At 34.9% G+C, this 17,480-nt stretch overlaps 2 protein-coding genes across 2 annotated transcripts; both read right to left on the bottom strand.

The window, feature by feature from the left end:
* Positions 1–538: 538 nt before the first annotated feature.
* LOC100265810 (seipin-3) lies at positions 539–2,482 on the bottom strand. Its single transcript, XM_002283409.4, has 2 exons — positions 1,403–2,482; positions 539–1,313 (listed from the first exon to the last, which is right to left on the bottom strand). Exons 1-2 carry the CDS (start codon positions 2,423–2,425, stop codon positions 792–794), a joined length of 1,545 nt encoding a protein of 514 aa, XP_002283445.1. The 5' UTR covers positions 2,426–2,482; the 3' UTR covers positions 539–791.
* A 1,486-nt stretch (positions 2,483–3,968) lies between these two features.
* LOC100260595 (probable LRR receptor-like serine/threonine-protein kinase At1g53440) lies at positions 3,969–13,940 on the bottom strand. Its single transcript, XM_010645789.3, has 24 exons — positions 13,586–13,940; positions 12,203–12,368; positions 11,385–11,456; positions 11,223–11,291; positions 11,047–11,118; positions 10,892–10,963; positions 9,893–9,964; positions 9,747–9,818; positions 9,572–9,643; positions 9,379–9,450; positions 9,197–9,268; positions 8,969–9,037; positions 8,772–8,837; positions 8,573–8,635; positions 8,452–8,490; positions 8,316–8,365; positions 7,853–8,220; positions 7,535–7,730; positions 7,321–7,455; positions 6,692–6,810; positions 6,275–6,485; positions 5,948–6,185; positions 5,092–5,242; positions 3,969–4,629 (listed from the first exon to the last, which is right to left on the bottom strand). Exons 1-24 carry the CDS (start codon positions 13,683–13,685, stop codon positions 4,207–4,209), a joined length of 3,039 nt encoding a protein of 1,012 aa, XP_010644091.1. The 5' UTR covers positions 13,686–13,940; the 3' UTR covers positions 3,969–4,206.
* Positions 13,941–17,480: the final 3,540 nt, after the last annotated feature.

The following is a 17,480-nucleotide window of genomic DNA, read 5'->3' as shown; positions in this document are numbered from 1 at the left end:
TTTCTTTCATTTTCAAGGCATCCAAACAACACAAAAATGAAATTAATAAAATGGTTTTCCTACTCCGTAATAAATACCCAATACCACCCAATTTACTAAAAAATTTTCCAAATCAATACTATTTAGAGGTGAAGAATCTCACCTAATATTTGAATATATACAATTAATAATTTTTTGTGTGTCCCAACCAATTGCTTAACACACTACTCTTTATCTTCTTTCATAAAAAAAAAAAAAAAATTGTTTAATAACATTTTCAAACACTTATTAGATTATGTTTTTTAAAAACATATCCTAAACAATTTTATTTCATACTTATTATTCAACACTTATATATCATGCAAAAGTTCTTAAACCGTGGTATTTTCAGTAGTTTCATTTGTTTATCTTAAACACTTAACCCAAAATCACTGAAAAATATGGTAAATTATTTCTAAGAACAATATGTTTTCAGAATAAATTTTTAAAAATTGTTTTCATAACAAAATTTACCAAATATATTTTTGAAATTAGAAAACAATCACTTAATCATGAAGTGCTTGTGACACAAGTCTCCAGTCTCCACACAAGAAATAGCCATAGAGGTTAACATATTGGGTACAATTTACCATATCAATACAAACCTGAACATCAATGAAGTAACCTTATTTTTACTAACATTTTATGATTATCATTCACATAAAATATGGTTGGAAGTAAAACCCCATTAATTCACTGAATATTGACTTCAACCCTTCACCTTATTCTTCAACTTATATAATCATATTCATCAATATATATTGATTTATAAGTCAAGCCATGATCATCATCAACACCATGCCCTTATACCAGGCGATGGCTTTTGGCTGACAATCTTCTTTAATGCCTACCAATCTCGCCTGCTGCTGCCTTCCCCTTGGAATGATAATAGGCCTGTAGATGACCAGCATAAGAACCAACTCCATCAAGAATAACACAAAACTTGCCCATACAAGAATAGTCCTCCTCCAAATCCAAATCACCCTTTTCAGTTGAGGGAGCTCAGACTCAAGGGCTACTGTTGCTGCATGAATCTCAGGGATACCGGCGCCAGGTTGGAATTCTGCGCGCTGCACCAGGGACACCTTCAGGCAGGCAGTTGGCTCAAGGCCTTCGGTGAATTCGGCCATTTTTATGTTCAGAGTTTGGGATTCAGACTCGAAGCCAGCGAGAAGAGGACCGGCCATGATGAAGGTTTGGATATGGCGGATTGGTTGGCTTTTGTACCTCAGAATGCATGGATGGCTTTGTGTTGCAGTGACCTCGCCATTTGTGGACAAGAACTCCACCTTTACCTTCAGCAATGGAAATGGTGTCAAACAATAAAGTGGTATATATTGAGCATTATCATTTTCATGAGTGGAGTTATATAGAGCTAGCATACCTGAAAAACCCCGAGCTTCTGATTGTATTCGGATTCAGGCAGTGTCAATGAGACAGTGAGCTGCAAATTATGGTTGTATGGAATGGCACGAGCTTGAACATTCTTGACATCTTCGTCTCCCGCAACCAAGTCTAATGGCAAATTTTGAGATATCATTGGGACAAAAGCAACCGGACTGGCTTTTGTGTAATCAAAATTTAGTGTCCTCGTTGCCTGAACCGGCTCCTCGACTATAGTTCGCATCAACAAAATCCCCATCAGAAAACCCGAAACCAGTAATCCGATTAGCACACAGCAGACATAGATTGAGCATAAAAACGCCCTGCTCATCCTCACTGCCATCTTCACCACTGATTTTGGCGCGTTTATGCGCACAAATACAAAGGAAGTAACACTAGTAGATAAAGTATCCCACATTCTAGTAACTTTTTTCATCAGATAACTTCTAATATGCTTTAAAGTTTGGAATGGAAACATCATCAACATGAACCAGAAGTATGATAGATAGAGTGGAAATTTAAGGAAGGTAACCAGAAGATTAATTTGAAACCCTAATGATTTCATCAGCAAAATTGCTAAGAAAGTGATGAAGTTTAGAGGGAATTCATGATAGAGCCCCTTTGACACATTGATGTAGTCCTCCTTCCTTTGACTGGTACTACCATATCGAAATAAACTTGGTTGAGATGCCTTAATTTCGGGTTCTTCACATACCTTTTGGTTGTTTTGCGAAGAAAACTCAGACTTCTTTCTTCTTTCTTCAACCCCATTTCCATTCCCATCCCAAAGCCGGCCGCAACTGCAAGTTCTCCGAGTGTTTGTTTCTCGGAATTTTCGAGCTAAGAAAAGCGTATCAACTCCATGGCCAACATTTTTTAGCAGAAAGAGTTTAAGCACATTGGCGAACCCACCCAAATTCACATCATTTTTACCACTGAAATTGCGAAATTCGTCGAGATCGTTGACAAACCCGCGATCCATCTTGTCGATTCTATCGTTGTCGAGAATTTTGGAGTCGTCCATGGTGAAAGTTGAGGTGGGTTTGGTGAGGAAAAATGGAGGAGAAGAGTAGCTTAAAGGAACTCTTGAGAGCATGCTATAACTGTAAAAGGGCATTTATAGGCGGGAAATGATGACATGGCGCAAACCGTTATTTTCTTGGGCTGTGTGCTGAATGGACACGCGGTTGTGATTGAGTGGGGAATTAACCAATAGAAATGCTCGGATAGGGTATTGATCGAACGGCTGTGGTGGGTTGATCTGACAGGTTGGGCTGTCAGGGATGAGGATAAGCTAAGCTGCAGAGTGACACACAGTTCAATGGTGCTCCTGTTTTTACTGTAGCACGCGCGGGCTCAAGGGCGTGCAATAGATTGGAGGATTGTGTTTGGCACACACACCCAGATGTAGGTTACGTGGTATTCCCGTTTAGAAGCCATAAGAGTACTAAACAAAGCTGATAATCTCTACACCTCTCACAAAAATTGTATCATTGAAATGTACAACATTTGCTTTAAGAAATTACTCCGTTGTTTTGAGTTCCACGAAATCTAATCGGCCATCGCAAAACATGATTAATCACAATGTGTCTAAGTTCTACAATATCTACTCGAAACTTGTTGAAAAATATGATTAATCACATGTTATATATATAATTTGATCTCATTGTTTTGTATCCAATGTAAATTTCATTATTTTCAATTTTGATTTCATTCTTTAATATTTTGATCTCGTTTATTTGTACCTAATCTCATTTGTTTTTTTGTTTGTATTATATAATCTCATATATTTATACTCTCGTCCAAGGACTAGAATTTATTATATGCTTTAATAACAAGATTATAAGTTCGGTAGGTATTGAATTGACATCCTAGAAATTTTCAATTGTTTTATACTTGGGTCTCATTTTTTTTGTCACTTTATGTTCTGTTTTTATGTGCTCGAGTCTCATTTTTCCGGTTCTTCATTAATAATTGAGATATAACCATACACTTTAAGAGTTGAGATTTTGAGTTCAATATGACACCCTATTCAATAGGGTAACATTTTCTAATTTGACCACCATGAATTTTGTGGGTCATAGAAAGATAGTCGGGAAAAGTTTTTGATACTCATAAAAGACGACTCATCTTATTTATCCTAGAAATCGGTAAATGATCTTATGGTTAAAATCATGTAACAGATTTACTCACAAACGCATAGTATCTATGGGAGACCATCTCATTAGGCAACAAACCTAAAATTTGCAGAAAAGTATGAAACTCACCTGCACTCTTAAACAACAGTCATCAAGGTGAAGAAGGTAGTTCAACTTCAGAGAAGGATAAGCATCAGCCATTACCAGCCAGTCCCTTGTTCTTTATCCGCATTTTCAATGTAAAAAAACACGGGTTTAGTCTGAAACAAGACCAGTAATGAGTTGCTTTGTACCCCTGCAAGAGACTAGAAAAGCAAAAATGTTATGGGCACAAGTAAAAAGACCAGAAAATGTGACTTGACCTGCAAGTTGAGACCTGCCAAGCAACCTTTTTATTGCAATCGAACCAGAATTTTCATCTCTAGTCGATGAAATCAAATCACTAAATTGCATTCATATTATTAAACCCCAGTAAATAATTTGCATGCAACAAAGAATCTATACATTCTTTACACAAGGATCTGCATTTGATCAAACAAAAATGAGTTTCAAGCGTTTTACTCGCATGGCAATCACTCTTTACAAAAGAATCTGCAGAAAATTCATACTAATAACTTCAAACTGATGAAGGGAGCCTGTTGTGTATTTTGGTTGATCAGTTTAGATTTTAGTCATGGAGAAGTTTCTGTTTGCTTGATGAAGAATGTTCTCGGGTCTTGTCTTTATCAGGGAAGGAAACTGAGGAACCAAACCATGGTCCATCCATTGACATGCTCCTTTGCATTTGACTGCCTTGAGAGCGCTCTGAGACATATGTTTGGCTGTCCTGTGACAGCTTCTCGAAGGCTTTGAACCTCATATCCAAATTCATTGAATTCATTGAGCTACGCTTGATTAATGGTACTTGGACTGCAGTTTTGCCTTCGAGCATACTCACTACAGAAGACATGGATGGCCTGAGAGTGGGAGACGGGTTGGCGCACAGGAGAGCCAAGTTCAGCATCCTTTGTGCCTCTTCTTTGGAGTACTTCGAACCAAGACTTGGATCCACGAGTTCGAGAAGGTTTTCTTGCTCTTGTAGGACATAAGCCTGCAGTTCATGTCAGAAGGAAAAGGCAAGTTTCATCGTCTCGCAATTACATTCTGAGCAAAAATACAAATTTGGGGCATTTGACTTTTGGGCAACACATAGAAAGAGTTAAAGAGAGGATTGAACCTGAGAACTCTAGTTAACCAAAACTGTAATACCATATTGACTAACCAAATTTCCTAAAAACTTAAGTTACTGGGATTTTGGTGGACAATGTATCTCATGCTCCTAACAATATTGAACAAAGATGTATATAAGATCATTGTTTTCAGAAATGATGGTTTTTTCACTTCTTTTCAAGTCCTTTTTGCTCCTTTTTTTCAAGTTACAACTTCAATTTTTATGCACATATGTCATCATAAGCAACACAATGTAATGCCGTTTTTATGTGTTTCCGAAATGTGCTATTATGCAGGCCACAAAAATGAAAACAGATGACAAGTTCTTGAAAGCAAAGCTTACCCAGTCAAGAAGATAGACAAACTCCTCCTTGGGCCTGTAATTGGTGTTGCTTTTCCCACTGACAATCTCTAGAGCAACGATTCCAAAGCTGTAAACATCTGCTTTGTCTGTCAAGTAACCCCTCATCGCATATTCAGGAGCCATGTATCCTCTGAAGAAAAATCAGCACCCGAACATTAGGTCTTGAGTCATACTAATAACAATCAATGTATGCCCATGCATCCTTCTGAAAGAAAACTACCACTCAAGAAATGAATGAGAAAAACTGATCACACAAACTGGTTCCACTGCATGGTGAACCGTCAACAATTTGACTTGAAAACTTTTCTAAATATTCACTAAGTTTGTTTCAAAACTCAACAATCTCATTAAACTCAGCCATTTCTATAAAACCAGCAAAAAAAGAAAACTCCATTCACTTTGTATTGACTGTAAAATCAAGGAAGACAAATGCATCAGCTATATGGAATGAGGAGTGTATCCTTGTGACAGGAAAGTTGGTTGTCTATAAGAGATTAGTGAAGTTACAACTCCAATTTATTTGAGGATCATATCCTGGAAAAACTAAATCAGAAGGAAGGCGCTTTTTTCATTTTGGAGAATCTTACAACCAAATCTCAGGTCTTTTTTTTTCTTTATATATATCTATATCTATATCTATATATATATATATTTTGTGCTGCAAATATAAATAACTGGGCCAAAATAATAAGTTGATCAAACCTTGATGCAATACTCATTCTGATACTATTTATATGCCATGTATTCCAATATGGAGATACCAATCAATATGTCTATACCTTAAACATGATAGTAGTAGGGGAAACGAGGAAAAGACGAAAGGGGAAAAACTCACATTGTTCCAGCGATACGTGTGCTGATGTGTGTGTTCTCTTCTTCATCAAGTTTAGCTAAACCAAAGTCAGATATCTTCGCATTTAGATCCTTATCAAGCAGCACATTGGTTGCCTTGATATCTCTGTGAACAATTTTCAACCTTGACTCCTCGTGTAGATATGCCAGTCCCCTTGCTATCCCCAAGCATATTTTATTTCTTGTTGGCCAGTCCAAATTTAGCCGCTGTTCAATGCGACCTACAAGCAGTTGAGGGAGAGGCTTAAGTCATAATATTCATTGTTGAAATATAATAAAATGGAATACAAAATTCTAGTGAAGCATTTACCAAAAAGTGCACGTGCAAGACAATTGTTTTCCAAATATTCGTATATGAGCAACAACTGGTTTCCTTCAATACACCAGCCATAAAGCTTCACTAGATTTGGGTGTTGCAAGGCAGATATCATGCCTATCTCATTGACAAATTCACGGTTCCCTTGTTTTGATTTGGAGGAGAGCTGCTTGACCGCAATTACTGAACCATCTGGGAGTACACCCTAAGATCAAGCAGGTAAAAACAATTTCAAATTCTGGATAACTGTGTTATGAGACAGATGCAGGAAACATTCCTCTCTATCTGTTATCGATTAGAGCATGTATACATAAAATGATCACTGGCCTAAATGTTGCAATGGTGTTGTTAGGTTGACAACCCATGGGGAAAAAGAAAGAAAAAAAAAAGAGTAAAAAAAATGGTAATTACCTTGTAAACGGGCCCAAATCCACCTTCACCTATCTTATTTGCAGGATCAAAGTTATTGGTAGCAGCTTTGATCTGTCTTAAACTGAAATAACCAGTTTGTAGCTTTAGTGCTTGAAGTTCTGTAACAGGGACAGAAATGAAATATTAGCCAAAAAGGGCATATATTTGTATGTAATGCAAACAGTAAAGCAAAACTAGTCTATACTTTGGTAGGCCAGAATATGACCCGGGCCATTGAAAAGGCATATGTTCCATGCAAAAAAATTCCTAAGCAGGACGACTATTTGTTTTAGTCGTCATAAATATATACTCTCTATGCACTGATCATACTCTACAAATTACAATCTCTTCTAAAGATTATTAACGATTTTGATGGTCAACTATCTTTTACAGTTTACCATTATATCTCAAATCATGCAGGTAGATGCCTAGATGGTCTAGAGGGCAGGCCCCCATTTCAGAAAAGCACTATTACTGTTTTTGTCATTGTAATCAGTAATCATAGATGTGGGTTCAAAGTTACAAAAGCCAAACTAACACAACTGTCTAAGCACAAGCTCTTTCCCCAACTTAGTGAACAGAGAGTAACAGAGAAATACAGCACAAAGAAGTCATGTGATTATTCTCACCTTTATCTTCTTGGTCTTTCCCTCCTAGGTAGCCTGTCAGTCTGAGGACTATCAAAATCAAAACAACAGCCGCAATTGAAGCAATTACAATACCAGCAATAGCTCCAGCAGATAGCCCTGTGCTGACATCAAAGTCTACAAGAAGAGAAGGTATATTATCATGAGAAGCTAGTAGAAAGGGAAGTGGGAAGGCAAAGAATACAAGATAACTTACTTGGTGTCACTGTAATAGCGGATATAAGAGGTCCATATACACCTCTACTAGGAATGGCATTAGTCCCTTTGCCTGCCCAGTATAAATGGATCTCCAGAGTGCTACCATTAACAGAAGTCTCAAAATCCTTAGTGATGGCTTTACCAACACCTTTAGCTTCCTCCACAATGTTAAAATCCTTCAAGACTGTAACCCCCTGAAAAAGACAAATGAAAATGCCCATTAGTCCCTGCGATTAGTGATTTTCAAATTAAAGATAGTGAATAATTAATGAGGCCACAAAATGAATCCTGAGAATGGGAATGATTTTTCACTCACTTGGATAGAAACATCAAAAATGCGCTTCCCCAAGCTGCTAAATGTCTCATCATCAGAAAACATAATTTCAGCAAAGTGGAGTTGCACTCTGTAGCTGCCCTTTCGCATGCAGAGACCATAATACTTGAGCGATATAGGAGAAGTGCGAGCTGTTTGTAAGTACTCTGGACCCGTTATATTCAGAGAAAATGTGTTTGTTGCTACATAAGCAGCATCGTCATTGTTTGTGAAAACCCCTGTGCTACTATAACCCCATTTTTCTGAATAATCACTGAAGTGTGATGCACCCGATCCATCTAAGTCCCTTTCATAGTCATTTCCCTCGTAGTTAATCTCAGATCCTCCACAATTAATAAACAAGGAATAGTCTGCAAATGTAATTGAAATCAGGACCCTTCATGAAGATAACTAGCTTTGAAATAACAGTAATTGCCACTGCATAAGAGTTTGTTTCAATGCTTACGTTTGGCATTTCCAGGGCAGGGGAGACCCTTCTTAAGACACCATAATACTCTGAAAAATGGGAGTTCCGTTCAGTGTCTCATTTATAGTTCTAGTGTGAAATGCAGGAAATAGGTACACTAGTATTAGCTACTTACGAGTTGCTGTCTGAAGATGAAAAACTGGAAACTAAGTTCCTGTTGAATCATAAAGAAGCGTTCTTAAAAGATGAGACAAAAACTGGAAATTATGAAGAAATAATGGTTGATAGAAGCTTACACGGCCCTTTGCTGGCAAACTGTGAGAGACGACGGCCCTGTAAAGTTGTTGTAAGATACATCACTGCAACAGATATTGTCACGGCATTAGAGCTGAGCTTTCTCAATTGAAAATGAAGGATAGTTGAATTAGACATCAAGATCAACTGCATCAGTTCTATAACAATTTCAGGTATACTAGAAATTTGAGAAATACTAACAATTTCTGGTTGCTGTCTGATATCCAACTGGGTAGTGTTCCACTCAAAGAGTTGTTAGTCAGAAACCTACATGCATAACCAACATCATATCTCACTTGTAATTGAACTAGTTAATATAAGTGTAAGCCTATTTGAAATAAATTACATCTAGTCCCCAGATATAGGGATATAAATTTCAATACTTCTGCTGAACTTACAGATATTCCAGTTGTGACAAACTCCATGTATCTGAAACTTGACCACTCAATCTGTTGAAGCTCAGGTCTCTACAGCAAAAACAACAATAAAAAAGAAGTGTAAATATGATAAAATCAACTCTACAGATTTTGCACTATGTGTGTCTAATTCGTTTGCAATGGAGTTCTATTTGTTTCCCAAGCCATTGAACTGATTCAATTTCAAATATCCATGTACAAGCAGCTTACAATGTTTTCAAAGATGCCATTTTTCCAATGTAGTCTGGGATTGAGTCGGTAATTGAGCAATTTCTCAGTACCCTGAATGATAAAAAAAAATAATACAAACAATTTGATAAGTTAATAAAACTTAAAAAATGAACAGCAAAGGATTGCATCGTGGCAATGACATAAATCCATATTCAACTCACAGTTCTTCCATCTTTGTCAAATTCTGCAAGTTGGGGAAAGCCATAGATGATCCATTCAAATCAGCTATTCTCCTGAAAATTAAGATATGTCGGATCAAGTTAATTGCCAATATTCCTAGATTTTTTATTTTGCTCATGCATAAGATCATGAAAATGAATACAGCAGTAATCAGATAGCTGAATGGTTGCTCACAACTGAGTCAAGTTTGTCAACAGGGATATGGTAGAAGGAATGGGACCGTCCATGGATGTGCCTTGCATATCTCTGCAACAATTTAATATGTTTGTAGATAAAAATGAAATTTGTATGAAATTTCTCAAGAGTGGGGAAAATATGCAAAATAAATGAAAAGGCATGCAACACTTACAGCCTGTCAAGTTGGGTCCAATTCCCAATAAAATCTGGTATCTTCCCTGAAAATGCATTCCCATCTAACCGACTGCAAGCAGTATACTGATTTTAGAATTTTAGAACTAGGATAAAGATGGATGTCTAAATGATTATATCACTTACACATCAGTTAAATTTTTCAGATTGCCAAACGTTTCTGGTATTGTTCCCGTAAAATTGTTTGCAGTAAGAAGGCTGCGCATGTAACAAACAGTGTTATAAAATCCTTCCAAACCATATGACAGAAACAGTAGTTACAATATAACAAGTACACAGAAATAGGAGCTGATGACCAGAGATAGATACACATATATGTAAAGGTCAAAATGAAATATAACTAAGAAATCAAAGACAGGTCCCCAGTTAATAAACTAGGAAAAATGCAAAACTTTGAAGCATCCCTTTCATATAGGACATACTTGTGTAAAAGACTGAGCATGAATATAGGTGTCCACAAATTAATTCTTTTAAATACCTTATAGCCCATTTCTCTTTCTCAAACCCCACAAGGTGATTAAGATTATCGACATGATTAAGTTGATGCCAAGTAGCACACTCTTAGAAGTATTCATGAAACTTGACTTTTTTCTTGACCTCGATAATCTCTCAAAAAGCTTAATCATAAGCCTTCTATTTCTCATCTTGACCTACTCCCAAAAAACAAAGATAATAGCTTCACTAGTGAGGAGCCTACTTAAAGGGTTTTAGCCAAAGAGGCTTCAGAATTGAAGGTTCTAAGGTGATGTGGGAGAGGTCAAAATTCAACACCAAAATGTAAGGGGGGCTTAGAGATGGACAAAACAACTTTGAGAAATCTTGCCTCATTGAAAAGTGATTGCGGAGAATTTAAATGGAATGTGACTCTTTATGGCAATAGGTTACCAGAACCGAGTATGGCATGATAGATTGTTGTGTATTAAATGAGTGTCTCAAGCATAAAGGTTCTCAGAGAACCATCTCTTATATGAGAGATTTTTGTTTCTTTTCCTTCATGGATGTTGAATTTTGATTGTATTCTGATGTCTATCAATGGAAAGATGGACTTCATATCTTGTGAACAATAAATTTTCGTGAATAGAAAATTAATATAGATATAAAGGGGAATGAAAGCAGCAGTCTTACAGTCTACTCAAACTGCTCAAATTTCCAAGGTTTTCAGGAAGGGATCCTTCTAGCTGATTATCTTCCAAGACCCTGAAAAAGAAAATTTGAAATATAATCAAATTTCAGCCTCATTCATCGCCTTAATGAAGACAGAAATCTACTTCTAGACTTACAGCTCCTCAAGTGTAGCAATGTCACCAATTTCCTTAGGAATTGACCCAGAGAGACGGTTTCCCAAAGCAGACCTGCAGAATGCCAAAAATAACAGATTTTCCAACTTAGAACTGCTTAGTAAATTACTGAAACACAAAGGCCCTCATAGATGCAGATGCAAATAACAAGAACTCACAGAGTGACAAGAGGAATCTGGGCAAGACTTGTAGGGATTGATCCATTGAGATAGTTGCGGGTGAGATCACTGCTTAATAATAATAATAAAACTCCTTTAGCGTATAGAATCAACCCCAATGATTGAAGATAATCCAAATGTAGAGAAATTTGGGTCACTTACATTTCTTGCAGGTAAGTAAGATTTCCAAACTCATCAGGCATAATACCAGTTAAATTAAGACCCTTCAGCTGGCTGCAAAATCAAAAGGAAACAATAAGAAGAATAAAGGGGAAGACAGAAGAACACAAAATAAAGTTACTAGGTCTGTTAATCACGCTAATGTGCTCAGGCTCAAATAAAATAGGGTTCAGGTCAAAAACTTGATTTTATTTTTAGAAGATGTTATACTCAAAAACTTATAGTAGGATGTCTGTGTATCAAGGTTAAATCATTGCTAATTTTGGTCTATAAAGGTTTTAAAGGGACCAACATTTGTGATTCAGTACTCTGGCATAAACTATTGTAACTGCAGGAAGAATTTGGCACTCAAAATCCTTTGGGATATTTTCTCATACACTAGAAACTCAATTCAGAATGACACGACTACTCTGGTTGCTTATCAACAATAAGTTGGTACAAATACAATATCTTCATCAAATCAGGCTGCAGCAAATAAAATTGAATCAATATGTTGTTGGATTGAAATTTACTATGACGAACCGCCTTGATTCAAAACCAAAAAACCATGCATCAAAATACTCAAAAATCTATAGGCATACCATGTCGGACATGTTGCACATGTTGTGCTGAACTTGAAGATCCAGAATATCATTATCCATTCAAAAATGTCTATCTAGACCCGGGGATTGGGCATGCTACATGTGCAACATAGTCCTATAAGCATGTATTTATGCTACTCTCTGATGCATTGTTCCACTCCCCATACAGTATGTATATGCATTATACCATAAATAAAAAATAAGAAAACAAGATCATACATGTTTGTGACATGGCAAACAGTGGAGTTCTCGAAAGTACAGTCACATGTAACGTTGCTAAAATAGTCGGAGGTGAAATTCACATTGAAACCTCCTCCACAAGAGGTTTGGCTGATGTTCCAGTATCTGTTATTCAATCTTGTGGCTATTGTCTCAAGAGTTTGCACTGTTACATGGTAGAAACAAGTAGCTGGCAATGAGCATCAATGAATTTATATAAAAGAATGATCAGGAATAACCCAAAACATAATTATCAGGAAGAATCAAAGATTTACACGATGAATTATAATAAGATCATAAAGTCAACAGCTGCTTATACTAATAATGTTCTTCAGCAATGTTTAATATTCCAAAGAACCAGTCAACCATAGCCCATTCCCAGCTCACGTAAGCATAAAAATATGAGACCGGCCAAAATTTCCAATTCCACTCCCCCAATCAACCCGGGTTTTTTATTTTTTTTTTATTTTTTTATTTTTCAGTTTTGACTAGCTAATAGCAGGTACTATGAGACCTAGAAATATTGGTGTGCTCACCCCACCAACTGGAGCTCACGGCTTTAAAATTCATCCACATGTATCAAAAACTCGCCATCACGAGTCTTAAAAACTCATATGACCATTTTACCCTTACCCAAAACGGATGTTAAGAAGCCAAAACTGCTAATATTTTAATCACTATTGACACCATGATTGAAGGGTGGTGTCCATGGTAGATATATTATAAGAAATCCACGGTCGAGTTTTCTAAAATTTATTTCTATAATGATTTTTGTATGTTTTTTACTTCTATACTTTTGCAATAATAGAGGAAGGCAATTTAGTTGGGCCCTCATCCACATGAAGAGGACAAACTGGGAGTCTGGGACTGATCAAAGCCAAACATCATCTTCTTTTGCATATCAATGAAATTGGAGGTCCAAGATTTTCTAAGGAAAAATTTCAGATAATCATCCCTTTTTTCTGGTGTGAAAAAATGGGGTTTTGACTCCCTAAGAGTCTGTTTGGAAACCCAATAATAAAAACCATCTTATTTAATGATCATTGCAGATACCCATATGAGAAATTATGAATATTTACAAATTTATGAACTAAATTCTGCAAAAACTGAAAGAATAGCCAGTAAAGCAACCCTCTGTTTGGTGGCAGAGAAAACAGAGCACAAGGAAAGAAAAACAAAACAAAACTCTGAATCTGAATCCCCTGCTTTCTCTGTTGGTTTAGTACTTCCCAAAACATAAAAACCCATTTATTTTCTTTCCAATCAATTGTCTTTTCCTCAAATTTCTCATTAAAAAAAAAAAGTCATACAATAAGTTGTACAGAAACCCAAGTTTGGGCTTGCCAGAAATGGAAAGAAGAAGTGAGTGTCACAGTGGTGTACCTTCATCCTCTGGCAGAAGTTGAGCCTGGCAAGTGAAGTGTGCAGAGAAAGAGAAACCCAGAAGGATAAAGAGAAGGAAAAGAAGAGAGGGAGGCTCCATGGATGAATTCAGCTCGGCTAGCTGCAAAATCACTTGATGGGTTGATGATGAGCTTCAGCTTGAACACAGTAGAGAGAGAGAGAGAGAGAGAGAGAGAGAGGTGTTTTTAACTTTTTAGAGAGGAAGAAAATGGAGGAGGAGGAGGTAGAGGAGGTGGGTTTTGAAGAGGGAAGGGTTGGCAAGGTCAAAATCAGTGGCCACCTTCAAATCACAGCGGCGAACAAAACCCACGTACATGGCTGCGCCGGTCCCTTTATTATGTAATCATATATATCATAAATCAACCCGAAGTTTGGGAAGCTTCCTTCCATCTGTATTCCTACAAAAAGGCAAAAATAAAATAAAAATAAAACAATACTACTACTACTACTAATAATAATAATAATAATAAAATGAAGATTTGTTATGAAATTAAAAAAAAAAAAAAGTAAAACTACTGACACTTATAACTTAAAAGGCAATTTAATTATGGTTTAATTAAAAAGTTGTTATATATTTGTAATCATCCTATTACTACTTTAGAAATATTTGTAACATTTAGTTGTTTTTGCCCATTATTTGTTTATAATTTGATCTTATATTTGGTATAAAAATGTTATTAAATATAGTGTTTTGAGTTTTCTTAAATCATGTTGGGCTCTAAGGGAAAAAAATATTAAAAAATGATTTTCTCATGATTATATTATGAAAAATATTAAAAAATATATATATATATATATATATATATATATATATATATATATATAATTAAGATTAATTAGAAATGTCTACATTTTAAAATTATTTACTCATTAAAATAAATGAAATAAGTGTAAAATAATATATAAAAATAATTTATTGTCTTTAATTCTATTTTTAATTTTCTTCTATTTTCTTTTCATATTTTCCTTCAAATTTTTTTGGAATCAAACATAATCTTAATATAAATTTGAAACCAAACATAGTCTTAATAATAGCAATTTTAAGATATTTTAAGGGGAAAAAAAAAACCCAAAAAGGTGCAATTTTTAAGTAGGGCTCACTTTAAAAATTCAAATTCAAATTAACATGACATTCAACATTGCAAATGTGCAATTTTCCAAGAAAGGAAACTTTTTCACTCAACCTCTAAAGTTTGAAGGGTTGCTTTCAAATACCATTCACATTATTTCCTTTGTTTTTTCTTAGCTTAAAAGTTGGCTAAATAAAATCTTTAAATACTTTACTATTTTACTAAGTAAAAGAAAGAGTGCAAATTATTGAGAAATCAATGTGAAAGCCAGCTAGAAAATAAAGTGATTCAATTTTTATAGTGACTTCAACACTTGGTCAAATAATTCCACTTTGAATTCATTGATTCAAGGGCACAATAAAGAGACAAGTTGCCTTCTTGGCCTGCACATTGACCATGTGGGTGTTTACTTTTTGAATGGATTAGAGGATTGGTGGACTTCTATTATTCTTATATTAAGATTTTCTTTCAATTTTATTTTTAAATGGGTTTGGTTGGATTGTTTTTCAATTTGCCCCTCCATGTTTAGTTGAGTTCATTGAAAAATTGTTACATTGTTATATATTTTGTATTAATTTTAATATAACGTGTCGTGATGAAAAATGATGAGAAAAATTTCTTACTTTTTCATCGTCTTGTTATTTTTTATTACTTTTTGGCAAATGAAACGTTTTTTTTTTTTTTATAAATTTTTCTTTTATTTCATCCTTATTTATTTGCTTTAAACTTTCCAAAAACTAAACATAACCTTAAATTTTAAGGTATCCAATCACCACCTCTATCCATAAAATCCAATTTTTGGTGTCAGAAGGCTAACTCTTTACCTATAAAAAATCCAAAAATATTGAACAAAATTTTTATTTAATCCTATAACCCCTTACCATATTACCAATTAAAAAAAAAGTGATATTGACAGCCTGAAACCAAACCCCTCTTCTTGTTCTTATTAGAATGACATTTTCACATCAACCTAAATATTAAGTATGAATCATATTTTATATTGTTTTGTGCTACTGAATCAAATAGCACATGCAAATAAAAAATATTAAAAATAATATTATTTTAAAATTACAATCATAGTCTTAAGAAAAATTTTAGGTCCTAATCAAAGTTTGGTACTCAACTTTTTTGTTATTAATAACCTTATTCTTGTTATCGTTGCTCATATTCCTTGCATCCTACCTTTATTTCCGAAATATTCAATGTAGAACAAAAAAAAATTATTTCAAAAAATGGATCATAATTTCAAATGTACAAAAATTCAATAAGGAAAATGTACCTAAAAAGTGCTATTAAATGTGAAAATTGAACCCTAATTGTAAGTGTTCAAATGAAATTTGGCAATCATGTCATACTAAAAGATCTGATAAAAACCGACCCTAATCTTAACTCTCTTGGATTGGGACTTTCATCCTATATTTCTTTTTTTTCCCACATATTGACCCTTGACAAAAATTAAAGTTAAGACTATGTATCTTTCATACTCAATTTTTTTGTTATTAATAACCTTATTCTTCTTATCATTAATTATATTCCTCGCATCCTAGCTTTATTCCCAAAATATTCAATGTAGAACAAAAAAAAAATGTTATTATAAAAAATGGATCATAATTTCAAAAGTGCAAAAATTCAATGAGGACAATGTACCCAAAAAGTGTTATTAAATGTAAAAATTGAACCTTAATTTTAAGTGTTCAAATGAAATTTGGCAACCATGTCATACTAAAAAGTATGATGAAAACCAACCATAATCTTAATTGTCTTAGATTGGGACTTTCATCATATATTTCTTTCTTTTAATTTTTTTTTCCACATGATTATCCATGGACAAAAATTAAAGTTAGGACCGTAAGGATAATGATATTCATTTCCCTTACTTTTTAATTTTTTAATTTTATATTTTAAGGTAAAAATAAAGTTAGGACCCAAGGATAGTGATAGGGTTTCCAATAGAATAATAGGCGGCTAAACCTAAACCTTATCAAAATAAAACCCATGAAAGGCCCTAAACAGATGAAGACAAATGCAAACAGCTTAATCAAACCTCCATCCTTCTGCAAGACTTTGTCATAAATGGTTTCATTCAATAATATAGATATTATAATACCCACTTGGGCAAACATGTTTGAATTTACATGTTTAACGTTAAAGATATTATAAATCTTTAACGTAACCCTAACTATCTCGGGATTTACATGCCTGTCCCAAGGTCACTTCTAAACTTGTCATTTTCATGATGAGTGACATAGTTGCATGTTTAACGACATCTCCTTTCCAAGGTTTGAAAAATAAGGGAATCAGAGAAAAAAAAAATTATTCCAAACTTTGATTATATTTCTACAGTAAGGGAATAACAAAATGGTTACTTCTGCTTCTACTTCTTGCAGGAAGCTTACAAGAAGAACAACTTCAAAGCATATTAGTATACCTCATGTTTTCATTGTCAGTCAAGCAAAGCTTTTGCATTTTTTTGAGTTGGATTTGGGTTGGGTTAGATTGGGGTAGACTCATCCTCCCATGTTCCAGTCCTGGTAAGCAACTTGCTTCCTTGAGTCTTCTCTGATATTTAAGGAAAATGAGGAATCCATCCATGGCCCATCAACTGATATGCTGCCTTGGACCTGACTGGCCTGAGAGAATATTGAAGCTGGCTGTCCAGTGAAAGCTTCTCAAAGGCTTTGAATCTCATACCTTGAAAATGATAATGAAACTTGAAAATGAAAGGAAAAGACTGTCCAGAAAGGATGTGCAGGAAGCCAAAAGATTTCCCAATTGCAAAGATAATCAAACTCCAGCAACTGGTG

The sequence above is a fragment of the Vitis vinifera genome, chromosome 19, assembly GCF_030704535.1.
Source record: "Vitis vinifera cultivar Pinot Noir 40024 chromosome 19, ASM3070453v1".
NCBI lineage: Eukaryota > Viridiplantae > Streptophyta > Magnoliopsida > Vitales > Vitaceae > Vitis > Vitis vinifera.
The sequence above is the reverse complement of the archived record's forward strand: the minus strand, read 5'-3'. Positions and strand labels throughout refer to the sequence as shown.

Excerpts from the sequence above, each read along its gene's own strand:
- LOC100265810 (XM_002283409.4), bottom strand. The coding sequence starts at position 2,425 with ATGGACGACTCCAAAATTCTCGACAACGATAGAATCGACAAGATGGAT. Across the intron at positions 1,314-1,402 it reads AGAAGCTCGGGGTTTTTCAG|GTAAAGGTGGAGTTCTTGTC; the intron begins GTATGCTAGCTC and ends CCATTGCTGAAG.
- LOC100260595 (XM_010645789.3), bottom strand. The coding sequence starts at position 13,685 with ATGGAGCCTCCCTCTCTTCTTTTCCTTCTCTTTATCCTTCTGGGTTTC. Across the intron at positions 9,269-9,378 it reads TTGACAAAGATGGAAGAACT|GGTACTGAGAAATTGCTCAA; the intron begins GTGAGTTGAATA and ends TTTATCATTCAG. Across the intron at positions 7,456-7,534 it reads CGCTATTACAGTGACACCAA|ACTTTGATGTCAGCACAGGG; the intron begins GTAAGTTATCTT and ends CTCTTCTTGTAG.